General features: G+C 37.9%; 1 protein-coding gene across 3 annotated transcripts in view; it reads left to right on the top strand.

Annotated features, from left to right (window-relative positions):
• Positions 1-8584: 8584 nt before the first annotated feature.
• Positions 8585-19935, top strand: part of LOC129779399 (angiotensin-converting enzyme) — a 338274-nt gene continuing 326923 nt past the window's right edge. For 2 of the 3 annotated variants that reach the window (XM_055786843.1, XM_055786846.1), the window contains exons 1-3: positions 8585-8761; positions 16569-17172; positions 17232-17753. In XM_055786843.1, the coding sequence (XP_055642818.1) occupies positions 16864-17172; positions 17232-17753 (831 nt within the window). In that variant the 5' untranslated portion in view covers positions 8585-8761; positions 16569-16863. The remainder of the gene's footprint in view (positions 8762-16568; positions 17173-17231; positions 17754-19935) is intronic. The other variant, XM_055786844.1, reaches the window with a different exon arrangement.

Genomic DNA, 19935 nt, shown 5'->3' with positions numbered 1-19935 from the left:
ATGCGGTTCAAACTTGTATGCAGGCTTCGAAAATGGTATGCGATGTTTGATACAGATCGGATATGCAATCAACAGTCTTCGTTCCTCTCCAGTTTAATCACTAAATATTACACAAGTGATTACTGACATTCATACAAGTATCAGAATGATCCTCTCATATTTGGTTATATGTTCGTGAGAGTTTACTTGCATGACACATTGTGTATCATTCGATTTTGATCGAAATCCAAACGCTGGTGGATGAGGAACACTCCTTTCGTCAATAAACCTGGCCTTTTGTTCTTAATCGTGGTTCTTAATCGATCCAAAACTTCACAATAGTACGGTGATGAAACAGGCGCTATGAAAAATGCCTCGAACGTTACGACGATTTTGTAGAAAAATAGAAAATAAAACGTAGATTACGAAAATAACCTTGTTTTTTGTCCTAACTTTATTTTTCCGCGATTTCTGGGGTACTGAAACTTATTTTTTGAACGACCCTCGTGTTAAGATCGTGACTACTCATGCTGTCGTAATCTGATATGCGTGAGTGTACCCTTTCGAACTTCGAAATCCGCAGGCAGTTGAACTCATTAATTGCTTTCTTTTACATAACCAAACAACAAGCTCGATATTAGCACATCCCGGACCACAATCAAATAAATTGTTACTAGCCAGACCTACATTATAAAGACGTGAATTGAACCCGAATTGGTTGAACTTTGGGTAGGCTGACCAACTAGTTCAGGAACAAAAACGGGGCATGTGAACATAAAAAATAAACAAAAACACATAATTTTTGAAAAAAATTTATTGACTGAATTAAACCGATCAATCAGTCAATCTTGATGTAGAGGAAGGGTGGTAAAGACGGACACCTTGATAGTCTAAGTCTCTTTCTATGATTAAATTTGTTTTTTCGGGTAGAAATTTTGCATAATGAATGTGTCCGTCATTTTTGGAAAAATAAGAATGAGTCGGGAAAAATGGACACCTGGGTGGGAAAGGTGTTGAACACTAACTGAAAATTCAAGTATATGTACACAATAAATTTTGGAGGTCTTCAAATAGGCCCTAAAAATGATCGAACAAAAGGGAAAAAATACCTCAAAAAAAATTCTTGATAACAATGAGTACCTTATTTTGTGCTCCCGTGGCCGAGTGGTTAGCGTCATAACTAACATGCCGGGTGTTCGGGTTCGATTCCCGTTCTGGTCGGGGGAATTTTTCGTCAAACAAATTTCCTCCGACTTGCACTGTGATCACGCGTATTCTAGAGCTTGCCACTCAGAATGCATTCAAGGCGTGTTATTTGGCATAGAAATCTCAACTAAGTACTAATAAAAATGACGCAAGTAATACTACGTTGAGACGGCGAAGTTCCTCTAGGAACGTTAGTGCCATTGAAGAAGAAGAAGAGTACCTTATTTTACGCAGACGAAAATTTACATTGAGCTGCTCTTTGTAGATTACTTTTTTTTTATTTACACTTTTAACAGAAGGCCAGCTAGGTGTATACAGTACACATTGATACACTGTATTGCAAGTTTTACATCATTAAATTTTCAAATAAAAATGTAATTTGTCAATCATACGTAGGTGTCCATCTTTCCCACCCTGTCCGTTTTTCCTGACTTCACCCCATTTGCTTTGCTCACTACGACAAAGGAAAATTTATATGCAGAAGAGACTTTGCGAAGCAGTTCATGATTTTTGGAAATTTTATCACAAAATTTGTCACAATCCATAAAGTTATGTTTGACAATTATCATAGCGTTCATGTCATTACTTTTCTAATGTCCGAATATTTATCATCGTAGAAATTTTTTTAACTAATGCGGTAATACCAGGCACACACAAAATGTACTCAGTAAGCTTCACGAACTCCTCATATTTAGAAATGTGTTTCCCTTTTCTGAAAATATTTGCACAAAACGATTTGCAACTTGTACGGATTATCTGTTCCTTCTTTTTATCTCATTCATTATAATTCCTGTAATCTATGTAATCTAATCTATGAACAGGAAGTTTGTTTTACCAATGCCACTTCGAATCTCTGGCAATTCAAAAAATAAACATTCATATAATACTGTGGTGATTTTCAAGACTAGTCTTTCTTTTTTAAATGTACTTCAACACATATGAAAATTTCCCACAAATCAGAAAATATGTCTCGTTTTTATGAAACAGTTTAACGTTCATATCTGTTGTTGCTGCCATCGAATGTTTGAATCCCAACCGAATTGGAAATTCTCTGAGAATTATATCAATCAATCAAACAAAAGATAATGTATATGCCACTAAAGTGACTGTTAATTTTGATGAATTTATTGAAATTGTTCAACATAAAAAGTATGCTTTCTTTTGTTAATGATTTAATTTCGCAACGAGTACAATCAGATAAATGCCTAGAAAAATTAAATTTCTATGTACCTGGGCGTCAACTAAGAACACGCAATTTGTTTCTAACCAAAACATCCAGAACAAATAATGCAAACAACGCTCCTATCAATCGCATGATGCGTATACAGTGCGAGATATTCCTATAAGCGCACATGTGTATTTTGGCTGTAAGATTAACTAGATATATATTTCCAAAATATTTTCATGGGATTTAAATGACCTTCGAACATCAAGTTTATCTTGCCAAGAAAAGTCCCAATCCTATTCTCAACAGTTATTCAGAATAAGAAAAACGTGTTTTCAAGGTAGAAATTCTTATAAGCGCACATTTGACTTTATTCTCAAAGAACGATTTATACATAAAAATGACAGCATTCAATATTTGGTTGGTTTACCATTTTTCAGAATAGTTTCATAGACACGGTTTGGCATTGACTCAATCAGATTATCCAACATTTCATGTGGAATTTTATTCCACTCGTCCCTTACACATCTCTCCAACTCACGAACTGTTGCAAATTGCCGTCCACCACTGTAGACTCGCCTTGCCAGGATTCCCCAGAGATTCTCGATGGGATTGAGATCCGGGCTACGAGCTGGCCAGTCCATAACCTGAATATTTCTTTCGGAAAACCACGACAATGATTTCTTGCTTACGTGAATGGCAGCATTATCCTGCTGGAAGATGAAGTTGTCGTCCATAATGTCTTCTGTAAATGGCACCAAAACACTGTCCAGTAGCTCTACATAGTTGTCGGAGTTCATCCTTGTCGAAATAGTGGCGATAGGAGTCTTCCCTTTTCTTGAAAACGCAGCTCACACCATGAGACTTCCACCACCAAAATTCCTGCACAACTTCACTTCGGGGATTTTTTCGTAGATCATGCCAATAATACGCGCAGCAGTCGGGACCATCAAGATTGAACTTTTTCTCATCGGAAAAGATCACTTCATCCCACTCTGCCTTCCAATCCATGTGCTGTTTAGCGAAATCCAATCTTGCTTTAATGTGCCTTGGGGTGAGGTTTGGTTTCTTTGCCTTCTTCGTGTAAACCAGATGTCCAGATCCTCGCAAAATTTGGGAAACACGTCGTTTGGATATGGGAAGGTCCAGTTCTTGCTTTATTTCCGAAGCATTAAATTTTTCAGTCTTCCCCTATCTGAATGATGCGGTTCCGGTCGCGGTTTGAAATTTTGCAGTTACCTTTATTCTTCCTTCTGATGCCATATTTTGGGCCCTTCTTGAAAAAATTCCGGACCACTGTTTCTCCTCTATCGATCCTCTTTGCTATCTCCCGGTTGCTTAAACCAATATCCTTCAATTCGGTTATGATTCTCCGCTCAATTTCGTCCAAGAACTTTCCTTTCGGCATCGTGCTTCAAATTCAATTGCAATACTTCACTGCTTAGCTGATTGTGGTTAACTCGTTCTCACGTTACAACCTTACCAGGATGTGTTGAAAAAATGGCCAAGATGTTTACATATTGGTGGGAAAATATTTAAAATGCCAGTTGCGCTTATGAGAATTTCGCACCATAATTGTAAAAATGTTTTAGTAAAAAAATATGTTTGCACCAATGATGAGTTAAACAACAAAGTTAGTACACATTTAGTCATTAGGAAATCACTACGTAAAAAAGGAATGGTTTTATCTACTATATATCCAGATTTTTTAAAAAACCCAGGTGCGCTTATAGGATTTTCCCCCACTGTATACAATCACCACTGCGAATTAATTGACACAACAATGAATAAAAAACAGCTAAGAACAAATATGTACCGTATGAATATTATTTAACTTAAGAAAATATTGATACATTAATATAAAGGGTTTTCCAACTTTAAATTCCGAAAGTAAATTGAAATAAAACACACTTAGAATTCGAATTTCGATGAAACTTTTATTTCAAATTAAAGTTTGGTTTATGCCATTATGTGTGAAATACAACATCATTCAAATGTCCACCTAGAGCTTCCTCGCACACCTTGATCCGGAACAGGTAATTTTCGATGACTTTTCGGCACATATGGGGCGGTATCTCGGTCATAACTTCACGAATGTTGTCTTTCAAATGTTCAAGAGTTTGCGGAGAGTTGGCATAGACACGGTCTTTCGCATAACCCCACAAAAAAAGTCTTGCGGGTTCAAATCGCATGATCTGGACGGCCAATCGGCATCACCAAAACGCGAAATTATGCGTCCCTCAAATTTCGTTCGCAATATGGCCATGTTCGGTCGTGTTGTGTGGCACGTGGCGCCGTCCAGCTGAAACCACATGTCATCCGTATCCATATCTTCAATTTGTGGCAAAAAAAAATCGGTTAACATGCGGCCATAGCGCTCACCATTCACAGTTACCGTCTCGCCGTCCTCATTTTCAAAGAAATACGGCCCGATGACTCCACCAGACCATAATGCGCACCAAACAGTGACTTTTGGCGGATGCAATGGCCTCTCAACAATCACTTGTGGATTTTCTGAGCCCCATATACGGAAATTTTGGGTGTCCACATAGCCACCGAGCTCGAAATGTGCCTCATCGCAGAAGAAAATTTGATGCGAAAATTCAGCATTTTGCTGCTGTTGTTCGTTTACCCAATCGACGTATGCCCGACGCATTCCATGGTCACCACGCTCTAATTTTTGTACCAGTTGGACTTTATATGGATGTAGGTGCAAGTCCAAATTCAAAATTCACCACAATGATGTGTTTGACAAGCCCAATTGCTGAGCACGCCGTGGAATCGAAACATTCGGGTCATCCTCCACACTGGCAGCAATAGCAGCAATATTTTCGGCTGAACGCACATTACGATGATGCACAGGTCTCACAATATCCGCTACGGATCCAGTTTGTTCGAATTTACGCACTACATTAGCGATTGTGTGCTCTGTAGGCCGTCCATGACGACCAAAATCCGTCCGTAATGCTCGAAAAACATTTGCCGGTTTTTCATCATTTTTATAGTATAATTTAACAAAATTAACACGTTGTGCGATGCTAAAACGATCCATATTGTAAAATGGCAGACATTCAACTAACGATATGATGCTTTGGTTGACAGCTATGTCAAACGGTTGTCAGCGCAGGGCTGTATACTATCGGAAGCCCGAAATGGAAAACCCTGTACAAGCCAAAAACATCACTTTTGTAAATGAAACATTTCCATAGTAAACATAACTTTTGAACAATTTGATGCATAGCTGCACCCAAATAGGAGTATAAATGAACAAACCAACACAAAAATGGAAAAAAATGGGTGGGTTATATCTATGACATAACCGCAAGGTTGACGTGGGACTACCTTAGTGTGGCAATCATTCGTTTGTATTGATTGAATTTTTAATAGAATGAAACAATTCCCGAATTCAATTGAAATCAATATATGCTTTGTGAGTAAAAATATTGTATAATTCCATATAAGGTCAATTCATGCATTGTGATAGGTTATGTTCTTCGTTACAAGTAAATTTAATGACAGTCCTTTTACGTTTGGTATGATGCCTAGGAAAAAATATGTGAACGGAAGAATTATCAAACGATTATTTTATTTTACGTTTCCTTCTGAAGTTTACATCTCTCAAGTGTACGTATTTCTCGAATCGCGAATTTGCTTGATTTGATGAACTTCAGGCACTTGCACAAAGGCAAGCGAGTGCAAAAGTACCCGCAGTTTGCATTTATTTGTTGAGCCGATTTCCCCAGACATCTTGGTTTTGAAGTCTGTGTTAGGCAAACACATTCCAGTCGGAACAAAAAGTCCCCCAACTTGCACGTATTTGCAATGCCAATTTCCTCAAACACCTTGGTTCTATGTTGGGGAAACACATTTCAGCCGGAACAAAAATACCCCCGACTTTCATGTATTTGTAATGCCGATTTCTCCACGCTCCATGGATTTGAAGTCTGTGTTAGGGAAATAGATTTCAGTCTGAACAAAAATGCCCCCGATTTGCATGTATTTGCAATGCCAATTTCCTTAAGCTCCATGTATTTCAAGTCTTTGTTAGGGAAACACATTTCAGTCGAAACAAAAATACCTCCGACTTTCATGTATTTGCAATGCCGATCTCTCCAACGCTGCTTGGTTTTGAAGTCTGTGTTAGGGAACTCATTTCGGTGAGAACAAAAGTCACCATACTTTCATGTATTTACAATGCCGATTTCCCCAAGGCTACTTGGTTTTGATGGCTGTGTTAGGGAAACCGTAGATCGGGCCAATCGAAATGAGGCAGTTAGGGCATTCAGATAACGCTTAACATTTTACAGTTATTCAATTGATTATCTAATGAAAAATAACATTCTATTAATTGCGATAGAAACGTAGAAATATTCCCTATCAATTGATGCAAACATCTTTCCGATCCAGCAAGAAATGTTCGAGTTATAAGCATTCGGAATCTTTCATTCTTTCCTGCATGTTCTGTGTTTAGGTTTTTATTTTACCCCCCATATACTCCGGTTAGACGTAGTCCCACGTCAATATAACAAAATAGCATTCAAAAACGCGTATTAGCTTAAGGTGGCACTCTTGCCCCGGGTTCCCCTATACTAGCTCATTGGCTTCAATTTGTTATGTTGATCATATGAATCGGTGTAGTGGTTCAAAACTATGAATTTTTGAAAAAACTTGACAAATTTTATTTTTTGAACCCCCTTAAAATGGAAATGAAAAAATATATATATCGGTTTGGCATGGAAAGGCAGTAATGTACATAGTGCATTGAACTTTACATATAGTACGGTAGCGTTGGAAAATAGAAATTAACACTTTCGTGGCTTTTAGGTTATTATATACTCAGCAAATTATTCTGCTAAAGGAAAAAAATATGAAATACGACAAGTGCTTCTGTTTCTTTCTACTACCACAGCGCTGGAAACCTGAGAATTTCGTGAAGACAGTCAGATGATGCGGGTGAAGGGCTTGCATTCTACACGCAACACGCATTTTGCAAACAAGTGTGTGAATCTACTGTTTTCTGTGTTCTATCAATACCGTCTATACTAAAGATGAATGATTAGTACGATTATTCCTGGTGCAGTATTAAATATGCTCAAAATGTATTGTGTTAGTACCTAAATTTTGGGGAAAACATTTATGCTCCATTGCCAATCTTCAATGCCACCGATTCTTCTTGTGGATTATTCTCTCGCTGCTTTTAAGCAGCGTTTAAGTTTGTTCCATTTTATGACTTTCGGTGACACGTCTAGGTATGTGACATAGTTGGAAAAGACTCATTAAACATTGCATTGTGTCTCGACAAAAATTTCATCCCAATTCAACAAAGTAACACGTTGACCATACTGAACCATACTGTTTCCACGTTTATGCTTCCATTCATCGGTATCTGCGGCGGCGGCGGTGGTGACCTAGGCATCCAATTTGAACCATTTGCGTGTCTAAACCCGTGGAGCTTCTGAATGGAAGGGCAGACGGGGGCACTTACAGTGCGCTTGATTCATGGCTAGTTTAGCTTGGCAGCCGGTTGTTTTTCTATTATTGTTACTGTTGTTGTTGTTGTTGCACTGAGGAGATAGGAAGCACTGTCTTGACGCATGACGCCGCTTGCAGTCGCGGTCGCAGTTTAATTTTCATCAAGACACTAACTATGAATACTTCAATTCTTATCGCTCGTTGAAGTCGCGATCTTCGCGCAACGAACGAGGGGTCTCTGGGAACGACGATCTTGAGTGGGGATTGAGTCTTAGGAATTATGAGTCGACCCCTCGTACTTATCGGCAAAATGCTTATGATCAACGGCGTGGGTGGGAAAACCTGCGACAGGCCTCTACATGTACATGTGTACGGGGAATTCACCTTTCTGATAAGCGCAAGCATAATAAAAAAAACATACAAACCGCAGTATTGTTCCCTTCGTTGCGTTTCCCGCAAAAACCTCCGGTGTAGCGCATGGTGTGGGCTGGAAAACGCCCCGTTGATACAGTGGTGGATGGACTCACCTGCTATTATCTCACTCTGGCGGTGGTTGATTTGAATGTTTACCCGATCGGACGGAGACAACAAGTGGCGTTTCATTTTCCCGTGCCCTATCAACGGTTCACACATACGAAATGCCCGCATCTCTCCTTTGAAGTAGCGGTGTTTTTTTTAGCGTTTGCGGCTCAGGCTTGATGATTGTGCGATATTCTGGCTGTTTCAAAGGGCCGGAACTAACTTCCAGTTTACGTCGGAAGCTCGCCGCGAACGGTTATAAAATAAACGGAGAAGTCCCACCGGGGGTCCGTGAAGATTCTGTGGAGAGAATACTATTGATATAAGGCGCCGAGGCCGATACTGTAGTAATCGATTCGATCAACTGACGAAAAGTTGTGTGAAAGTGACGGAAATACGGATTCGGATTAGGATCACACTGTCAGTATATCTATTAGAGCAGACCATAATTTGTAATGTATTTTAAGGGGTGTTTTGAAACAGTAAGCCGCAAGAAAATTCGGATAGAAAGAAGAGAGGGGGATTTCTATCAGAGACATCCCGTCTAATATCGAATCGTTCATGTGATAGTTGAGAACCATCTCTCAGAGATTTCCTTGCGTAGTTTTATAATTTTCATCGTATCACCGTTTCAATCGTCGCAATTTTCGCGGGATGATCCAACAACTCGAGACGTTCCTAAGAACTGAAAAGACGCGTCTGCTTTGTTGTGTAATGTCTTAGATCGGGTTCCTTTCACCAAAAACTGACTATGCAATCCTTCCAACTTCTTTAAGAAAATTATCCAGCTTTTTATTCGAGTGGATGTTTCGGAAAAGGAGATTGATGTCGAATCCCGACTACACAGCTAACTTCTTTACTCTGCGGTTTAATGGTTCTGCAAGTAGAAAAGGAATTTATTGAAGACATTTCTAAACCCTTTGGAATTTTTTTGGGAACGGTTCGTTGAAGTGTGCTGATTTGCAATTTCCGCATAAAACATAGTGGTGAGAGAAAAAGTCACCTCTCAAGTGCGAATGGTTAATAATAAAAACAAACTGTGTCTGACATGTTTTGATGTTCGATGGTTTATTGAAACGGTTATATTATTGAAAGGAGTCAGTTTACCAGACCTTACGAGTTTGAAATGAAATTCTTGATACATTATTCAATACTTTAGTAATTGAATATGTGTATTTTTGCTGATATTAGACCATTTTGAATCAGATAATCTTGATCTTCTTCTAAGTAATTAAAACGACATCTCCAACGTTTAAAGATGTTCTCAAATGAAATAAATTTGGTGTTATTTGTGCAGTCTCGTCCTTATTCAAATACTTTTTTGATGCAGCAACATGCGGAAATACGAATATATGAAAGACCAACGCACTTCTCCACCAAGCCTAACAGTTGTTGAGTCTTCCAATGAGTGAATGTGTTGCCGATCATAATAATTTCGATTTGTAGTGGAGTTAGTGTACCCCCTCTAAGACTACCATCACTTAAGACAGTTCTTAGTTTGTTCTCAATCTCAATGAAAATAATGGATTGCTGATTGCATGTAACTCTTACTCTCACTCGGTCAGAATTAGAATTATCTCAATACGCTTATAAAACTATATTTATCATAACATAAAACTGTTTCAAATTTCTTGTAGAAAACATGATAAAGGGTGTGTCACATCAAATTGCATCACGGGAAAAATGCTGTAGAAATTCGCCCAGTAGACCGATCCTTTTGAAAATTTTAGACAGTAAAATAAAAACTATTAAACAACTTTTGGCATTTTCTTTTTATTCATACTTCGAGCCCAAGCCCGTATGCTCGCACCTTCCTCTTTACCCCGTCCATGAGGTTCTGTACAACGTCAGGTTGTAGTTTTTTTTGAACAGAAATCCATTTTCTCTTGAAGTCCGCCTCCGATTTGACAACTTTTGGGTTCTTCCGGAGGGCCTGCTTCATAATCGCCCAATATTTCTCTATTGGGCAAAGCTCCGGCGCGTTGGGCGTGTTCATTTCCTTTGGCACGAAGGTGACCCCGTTGGCTTCGTACCACTCCAACACGTCCTTTGAATAGTGGCACGAAGCGAGATCCGGCCAGAAGATGGTCGGGCCCTCGTGCTGCTTCAATAGTGGTAGTAAGCGCTTCTGTAGGCACTCCTTAAGGTAAACCTGCCCGTTTACCGTGCCGGTCATCACGAAGAGGGCGCTCCGCTTTCCGCAAGAGCAGATCGCTTGCCACACCATGTACTTTTTGGCAAACTTGGATAGTTTCTGCTTGCGAATCTCCTCCGGAACGCTGAATTTGTCCTCTGCGGAGAAGAACAACAGGCCCGGCAGCTGACGAAAGTCCGCTTTGACGTAGGTTTCGTCGTCCATTACCAGGCAATGCGGCTTCCGGCTGTACAGCTTCCGGGCTCGCGTCTTCCCCACCATGTTTTGCCTTTCGTCGGGGTTAGGAACCTTCTGAACCTTGTATGTACGCAGGCCCTCCCGCTGCTTGGTCCGCTGGACGAATGAACTTGACAAATTCAGCTTATTGGCGACATCCCGGACCGAACTTCTCGGATCACGTCTACACTGCTTAACTACGCGCTTGTGATCTTTTTCACTGACGGAGCATCCATTTTTGCCTTCACCTTCCGGTCGGTTAGGTTCTCGAAGTATCGTTTTAGTACTCTGCTGACCGTGGATTGGACGATTCCCAGCATCTCACCGATGTCCCGATGTGACAACTGCGGATTCTCGAAATGAGTGCGCAGGATTAATTCACGACGCTCTTTTTCGTTCGACGACATTTTTCCAAATTTACGAAAAATTGACAGTGAAGCATGGCCAACGTGATCTATACACTCTTATCTGATTATAAGCGAAAGCTGAAGATATAATTCCTAAAAATTAAATTTCTACAGCGTTTTTTCCGTGATGCAATTTGATGTGACACACCCTTTACACTATTAATTAGAGAGCACCTCTGTAAAAACTTCATTGGTTACGAAAAATTTAATATTCGTTCTAAATTTGTATTGAAAAATGTGTTTTTTCTTTCTTACATTCAAAGATTTATCTGTACCATGTCACATGCCTTTGCTCTCAATTTTGTATTTGCTAATAAAAAGCCGAATATCTGGCCGCCGGATATACGGCTACCCGGTCTCGAAACTGGCCGGACATCCGGTATTCGGTATCCGGCCAAACCACTATCCGTTTCATCACTAGTTTAAATGTTCTAGGTCTGGTGGCAGACTATGGGTTTTTTAATTACAAAAAATGCTTTCACACTAGTTGATCTTGATCTAGCAATTCTTCAACGATAGGTTCACACCTACGAGCCCGATTCTGTACGATCTATGTACGAATTATATAACGTTGATGTCATTTCTACATTTGACCCAAACTCTTTTTATAATTTGGAAATGTACGGAATACAACCATGTTTGGTAAATAACGGTTGAATTTCTAAAAAAAAAATGGAATTCATGTTTCGAATTGTACAACTAGGTATGTTTCGTCAATGAAAACAGATTTATGTCAGATGAAGAAACGTGTTTTTCATCTGGAAAACCAGCGCTACCACCTGTTCGATAAAGCTTTGTCATTATACTGTCAGATTGGTATTGCCTTACCGATGATGTATTTAATTCTATTGATTTTGTCTCTTTAAATTGCTTTTGTATATCAATAAAAATCTCAAAATAAATCTTCAATTGAGCGATTGAGGTTTTTGTATGCTGTGATAAAGCTGCATAATATTTTCCAAGAACTGAATCAATATTTCCTTCAAATGGTCAAATCGTTTGGCTTCAGTCATGGTTATGTCATGTCATCGCATATTTGAGGGCCTTAGAATGCAAGGGGTGTATGTGGCTTGATTGATTTCTCTTCATCAACTTTTTCTTTAGTTAATATCTCAACTGCAAAAAAGTTCCAATTTAAGTTCGCTATAGAATCCGATAGATGAGGTTCTGACCTATCTTCCACATTGCCAATGTATTTGCAGCTAAGTTAAGACCAGAAGAGAGAGTCGATGTAGAGAAATCGATCAAATCACTTACACTCCTTTCATTCTAAGCCCCTCATTTACGATATGGCAACATAATGCATCATTTTTTGTTCAACATTATGCCAAAACATGTATTTTATTAGCTATCCTATGCCAAACCGGTATAGTGGTTCTCAGATTTTCGTGAAAAGTGGCAATTTTGTTCTTTATCAGAAAACATTAGACCCGTATTTTTTATTTTTTCGTTAGGGTGACCATTTCCATTTTACGGTGGTTCGAGAAATCAATTATTTCCACTTTTTCCCAAAAATTCGTTTTTTGTTGTTTTCATGACTTTGGACTAGAGGGCGCCATATTTTTTTATATTTTTTCTTGAAAGCTGAAGATTTTTACATAACATATCTCGATATCAGAGATGGTATTTTTTCGTTTTTAGGATATGATTTTCCAAAGTTAACCGATGGTTCGAAAAAACAATTTATTCACGTTTTCCATTACAAAAATTCATTACTTCTGAACTACTGGACCGATTCAGATGATCGACATATCAAACTGAAGTTTCTTAGTTAGTTTCTGGGAAAATTTCGATTTACGTTTTGGTAATTATTGATTGAGCCAGTTTTTCATAGTGTTTCCGGTTAAAGATAGAGGGCACTATATTTTCTTATATTTTTTCTGGAGAGAATTTTTACATAAGATATCTCGATATCAGAGATGCTATTATTTTCGTTTTTGAGATATGATTTTTCAAATTTAACATGTTTTAAGTCTTCGTTCAATATTCCTCTGTGACTAGACTAGACCTATGCGACTAGAATCCAGTCTTCCCACACGTGTGATATTTTTTTCAAAGAAGTTTAGCTTATTGTCTTAAATTAAATATGTTGATCATCTAAATCAGTTTAGTAGTTCAAATGTTATGAATTTTCGCAAATAGTCATTTTTGGATAAAAGAATTTTTGGATCACCGGTTATCTTTGAAAAATCATATCTCAAAAACGAAAATAATAGCATCTCTGATATCGTGATATGTTATGTTAAAAATCCTCAGTTTTCAAGGAAAAATATAAAAAAATATAGTGCCCTCTAGCCCAAAGCCATGAAAACAACAAAAAACAACTACAATCAATAATTGCGAAAGTAAAATACATTATTTTTGCCAGTTCAATATTTTACAACAAAAGGTTTGCTCATTGGCTTCAATTTGATATATCGATCATCTAAATTGGTTCAGTAATTCAAAAGTTATGATTTTTTTTTAAATGTCATTTTTGGGAAAAAGTTGAAAAAAATTTTTTTTAACCACTTTAGAATGAAAATGGTCGTGCTAAAAATAAAAAAACAGGTCTAATATTTTGCAATAAAGAACAAAACTATCACTTTTAATGGAAATCTGAGAACCACTATATCGGTTTGGGATGGAATGGCTGTTATTCTTGGATATGTTGGAATTTTTCATAAGAATAATACCAATCTTCTCCAGGAATGTTGAAAGTATCTTTCATTATTCAGAACAAAACATTTTCCGGAGTAATAACGGTGCCTTCGATTTTTTTCGTTCGACTATTTTTAGCTTCCCCAATATCTTACAGATGTTAGATTTTTTGCAGCATCACGTATGCTCTTCGAAATCGCCCGTTGTTCATACGGAATTTTTGCATGATATTTTTGATAAAATTGAATTAAATAGATCCATAGAAGTAACAATGATGCATTGATTTTTCGAAATAAAATTAGAATGAAAAAACGTAATAGAAAGAACCAAAAAGTGTAAGCCATTTTTGAAACTTACTTTATCTGAGATTTCACGATCTTCTGTTGCCGCAATGTCCACTGAATTTTTCTCAGCATTGTTTGTTTTCAATTTTTTGCTCTTCAGTTCCTCAGGTTTGCTATAGACCTCAAAAAAATAGATAAGCAATCGAAAATTCACCTATCACCTACTAAAATAGATAAATAATTACTTTATTGTAAAATTGAAGTAGTTTTTTGAAAATAAGAACTTAACAACTAGTATTCTTTACCCTCTTTCAAATTTATTTAGTTGTTTTTCGATTCAAATAAATTTAGTTGTGCCAAAACAGAAGACCTCTTGAGCAATTCCAAACGAGGGGCTTAGAATGAAAGGGGTGTAAGTTATTTGATCGATTTCTCTACATCGACTCTCTCTTTCGGTCATAACTAAGCTGCAAATACATTCCCAGCTGTATATGACAATGTGGAAGATAGGTCAGAACCTCATCTACCGGATTCTATAGCAAGCTCAAATTGGAACGTTTTTGCAGTTGAGTTATTCACTAAAGAAAAAGTAGATGAAGAGAAATCGATCAAGTCACTTACTCCCCTTGCATTCTAAGCCCCTCAAATGAAATCGACAAATGACAAAACATGATTATTTTTGATTCGAATGAAAGTTTGTATTCCGTTTGGGTTGAAGGAAATATGAGTTTTCCACAGCAATTGGGATTTTTTTGACTCAAGCGTAGCTTTTGAAAAGGGCGTATCGATTTTAGTAGGAGAAATCTTTGATAATTTATATCTCAAAAACTATGAGTCGTACCGAAATAGAGTCTTAGAAAGAGTTATAGAGTATTGATGTCTTAACATGAAAAAAATATACACTGAGAAAAAAATTAGTTCCTTTTTTTTATTTACAAAAAAAAACTTTAATTTGCAATATCCAAAATACATATTTTTAAATTTTTTTAAATTTTTTCATATAAAATAGAAGTCATGTAGAAAATAATTTAAAAAGTGGGTCTAGAATGGTAAAACTATTTCTGACGAACTTTGTGGAACATCGAATTTTTATGAATGTTCGAAACTTCGAATTTTTGTATGTTGACAATCATTTTTAGCCACAAATTATGATTCCTGATGTGATTTAAAACAAAAAAGCTCATTATAAATCTCCTTCTAAATGCAGCCATTCTCGAGATATTTTGAAACATATTTCTAATTTATTGTCTTTTTTATAGTAAATATTCCCTTTTAATATGTTTGTCGGGTTATACCGTCATGTTCATAAATTTTATGAATTTGCTTATAATTTCCAACAACTTTTCCAAATACATCATCATGGTAAAATATATATGTTTAGGAGTTACGTTTAAAAACATTTGAAGACATGTGGGTTAACACAAAACGTAGCGATATTAAAAAATCTTTTTTTATTTTAATACAAACTTTTAACATATTATCCGTGTTACACAATCAAAACACGAACAGTAGAATTGAAATCCCAACAACAAATACAACTTGTTGATTCAACCGGACGTTATGGGTACAAATATGATTAACTTGTTTACGTTATACGTCTAGATCAGTTGTAATACAAGACGATAGAAAGTAGAACCTGTTTATGATATGCATATCATAAATACATCCAACTAAGTTATATGACATCCAATGAACTCGAAAAGAGTACAAAATCAGCCAGTCATTCTTACAATTGCAAAATTAGATCCTCACGTTTACTCAATCAAAAACACTCTCAAAGGAAAATTTTGTTTGAACCACAGATTCCAAACTCTTTTCATTTTTTGGAATAAATGGAAAAAAAATAAATTCGTCATTCAAAATGCTATCGGTTGAGAAGCGATTTTTACATTGGGGTAAAGTTTATTTACTTGTTTTATGTTGACCATGCTGAATCTCTTCCATGAGCCATGCTGAATCTCCTTGCACTTAATAGCATGACCTTTGCCAACATATTAATTCATTTGACATATGTTTCGATTTGAGATGTCGCTTCAGATAGAATTTCTTCAGGGCACTTATAGCTTCTTCACTCATAAAAAAAAATCATTCTACATCATTCGACTTCTCTTGGAAAGCACGTCAACCACTGTTGGTTTTTCGCAGATGCTGAGTTTCATTTTATTTTGCACGTGAAACTTGAAGCAATTTGCAACTTTGTCTAATGAGAAGCTTCCAGCACGGCATCAACGTCAAAATCCTATTATCTGTTTTATTGATTCTATTTTTTTTTTTTTGATAAAACTAGCACGGTTGAATGTTTAAATGAAAATTGATCAACTCGAGTACTTTCCATATAGTTTTCGTTTGTCGGCCAGTAGACCCTCTTTTCTAGAGAATTGATATCAATAACGATGCATACGATCCGATGTTAGATATGGTAGCTTCTCCTTAGAATGAGTACTTTTCATATAGTTGTCGTAGGCCGTGTTCCCAAATGCACTTGTAGTGTTCTCTATTAAATCCATACATAATTCGAGTTGCAGCAGTTGTTACATGGTTGTGAGATGTATATGTGTTCAATTGCTTAACGGTTGACATTGATGTGAAACTTCGGCAAAAAAGCAAGGAAAAAAGTCGAGTGCGTATTAATTAACTCAACATACCAACGTTGTAAAAAGTGAAACCATTCATCCACGGCGTCAAAAATATTGCTAAACGTGAAACAAACAACCCATATACAATTTGCATAAATTAAAGTGAGAAAAAAACAACCGAAAAAGTTACAAAAGTGTTACGCGCGTGTATGGTTAATAAAAGATAAGCATTCAGCCGCCAAAAATGCTTCCATCTCCATGGAACCTGTTAAGTGCCGCATTGGGTGTGCTGATAATTTCGCAAGTGATACTGGCCGAGGCCGGACCACAGCTGAATCTTCCCCATCTGGGATTGGTTGATGGTAGGGCACAAATATTGCCCAATAGTTACACCGAATCACGTGAGCAGGACGAAGCCGAAGAAAAGGAGGACAACAGCTATGATAGAAATCGGAGCGAGCGATTTGGACCTCCTTACGGTGGCTTGGATGATGACGATGAGAATTACCCCCAAGGAAGAAGCAACGATGATCGGCTAGATCGTCAAAATAGGGTAATTATATAAACATTAACAATTAACTTCGATCCGTTTTGCAAAATTTTATATTTTAGCCTTTTTCATACGACGATCGAACACGATACAACAACGACGACAATCGAGGCTTCGATCGAGATCGGGATCTCAACGATAGAAATCGCAATCGTTACACTTCAGACGTTGAGAACCCAAATCTGTATCAAAATCGTGCCCCATACAATCCTAATCCAGATGATCGTTTCAATCCGAATCGCAATCTAGGCGATCCGCGTGACCCAAATCGTCGGCCCTATCAGAACGATGTTGACAATCCAAACCTCTATCAAAATCGCAATCCCTATGAACCTGATCAGAACAATCGTTTCGACCCCAACCGGAGACCGATCGATGGATTCAATCCGGATCGGCCTCAGGATCCCTACGGTCAGGGTCCATTCCGGAGTGCAGAGGAAGAACGTCGTTTTCGGGTGGAGATGGAAAAATTGCGGTCCATTCTGGCGGATATCGATCGGAAGAGTACCCTGGAATGTTCTCTCAACGTTGGCGCTCAGTGGAATTTCGAGACGAATGTAAACGAAGCAAGTCAAGTGGATGCGGTAAGAGTTATGATCTCAGCTTTTTCTGCGAATGGTTTTCATTCATTCTTTCAATCAGCGCATGATAAGAAACACACAAACTAATCGCGCACAATAGTGGGAAATTCTTGTGGCGTGCGGTTTGGCATTGACATACACAACATATGAGTAGTGAGGCACGGAACCGCATCTTGTGCTTTGACGAAATGTAAAATGTTCAGCGTGCCCCCTCGCGTTTGGTTACCGGAGGGTAGGGCCGTTGTGAAGTATTGACGTGGTTAAGCTGAATTATAACCAAGATAACAATAAACGCCGGAATGAGCGTGGGAGCTCTCGACGGTACCGCGGTTTGTGGTACATAAATATATATAGTAGCGATAAATACTCTGGGATTATTGTGGCTTGTTTATAAGATCACCTGTTGGGGGTAATAATTTTCGAATGCTGAAACTCAGTAGCATTGACCTTATGAAGTGACCGTTCGGATGTTTTATGACACTGGTGGAAGGAAGGTGCTTCCGGTCTCTAGGTCAGTAGTGTCATAAGTTGAATTCTGTCCCATGATGACTCAAAATTCAACAATTGATAGTACAAAAAGATTTTGAATTCGTCGCAAATTCCCATTTCCGTTGTGCATGTTATTGGTATTGTTTTGTTTATTTCAGGGAAAAATAACAAGCTTAGACATTACGTTCAATTAGAATGATTCGAAAACGAAATTCAAACATGTTATAAAGAAAATTATACGGGGATGATATTTATTTTTTTTTAATTTAAATTGTTTATTTTTACAGGCTCAGGCTCCTTTAATCCTATATATTTAAAGGAGCCGAACTCCTTACTGTGTTGTTACTAGTATATATACATTTTTCCTTAATTCTAATGTTAATAATATAGGAAACCGATTACTCGCGGTCGACTCGAGTTTAGAAGGGTGACATATTTTCTTCAGGAATAGGAGGGGATATGAGGATATGTTGACAATGATCACACTCACACTCTCAATCACACTCATCACACTCAATTCTTAAACCTATCTTATATCTAATATGTATTTACATTTCATCTTATTCTTAAGAAGGGATCCGATCTCTCACAAAGGAAAAGGAAAAGGAAAAACTAAGGGTATAAGGACAATCACACACGAAGATCGATAGCTTTAAGGAATACATATATTTGGGACATGTAATCAAGGTCTAACCGAGCCAACACGTCTCTCACCGGCACCATGGGCTGCCTTCTTCGGGCCCGAAGGGTGACTACTAAATTCGATCTGGCGACAAGATACAGCTCGCACGACCAAACAACGTGCTCGATGTCGTGGTAACCTTGGCCACAAACACAAAGATTGTTTTCGGCAAGATTATTACGAAAGAGTAGCGCATCTAACGAACAGTGATTGGACATGAGTCGAGAGAAGGTGCGAATAAAGTCCCGACTCAAGTCCAGACTTTTGAACCATGGTTTAAGGCTAACCTTAGGGATAATCGAGTGGAGCCACCGGCCCAATTCATCTTCGTTCCATTTGCGTTGCCAGTTAACTATGGTATTTTTGCGGACTGAAGAATAAAATTCATTGAAGGCGATTTGACGCTGATAAATATCGCCTTCAATTGCACCTACCTTTGCTAATGAGTCAGCCCTCTCATTACCCGGAATTGAGCAATGTGAAGGGACCCAGACAATTGTAATGACATAACAGCGTCTGGATAAAGCACTCAAAATTTCTCGTATTCTCTCAAGGAAGTACGGCGAGTGCTTTTCCGGCCTCACTAGGATAGCTTCGACAGAGCTAAGACTATCCGTTACAATGTAATAGTGTTCAACAGGTCGTGAGGCGACGCTGTCCAGCGCCCAGTGTATCGCTGCCAATTCAGCAATATACACTGAACAAGGATTCTGAAGACTGTGGGAGGTGCTAAAAAATTCGTTGAACTCTCCAAATCCTGTGGACTCATTCATAGAGGACCCATCTGTAAAGTACATATTATCACAATTGATATCCCCATACTTTGCATCGAAGATCGTTGGAATGATCCTCGATCGAAGATAATCTGATGTTCCATGGATATCCTGCTTCATGGACAGATCAAAATGCACAGAGGAATTGATGTAGTCAGGAAAACAAATACGGTTGGGAATATACGAAGAAGGATCAACCTGCATGGAGATGAATTCATGATATGGACTCATGAACCCAGAT

This window comes from Toxorhynchites rutilus, chromosome 3 (genome assembly GCF_029784135.1).
Source record: "Toxorhynchites rutilus septentrionalis strain SRP chromosome 3, ASM2978413v1, whole genome shotgun sequence".
Lineage (NCBI taxonomy): Eukaryota > Metazoa > Arthropoda > Insecta > Diptera > Culicidae > Toxorhynchites > Toxorhynchites rutilus.
The sequence above is the reverse complement of the archived record's forward strand: the minus strand, read 5'-3'. Positions and strand labels throughout refer to the sequence as shown.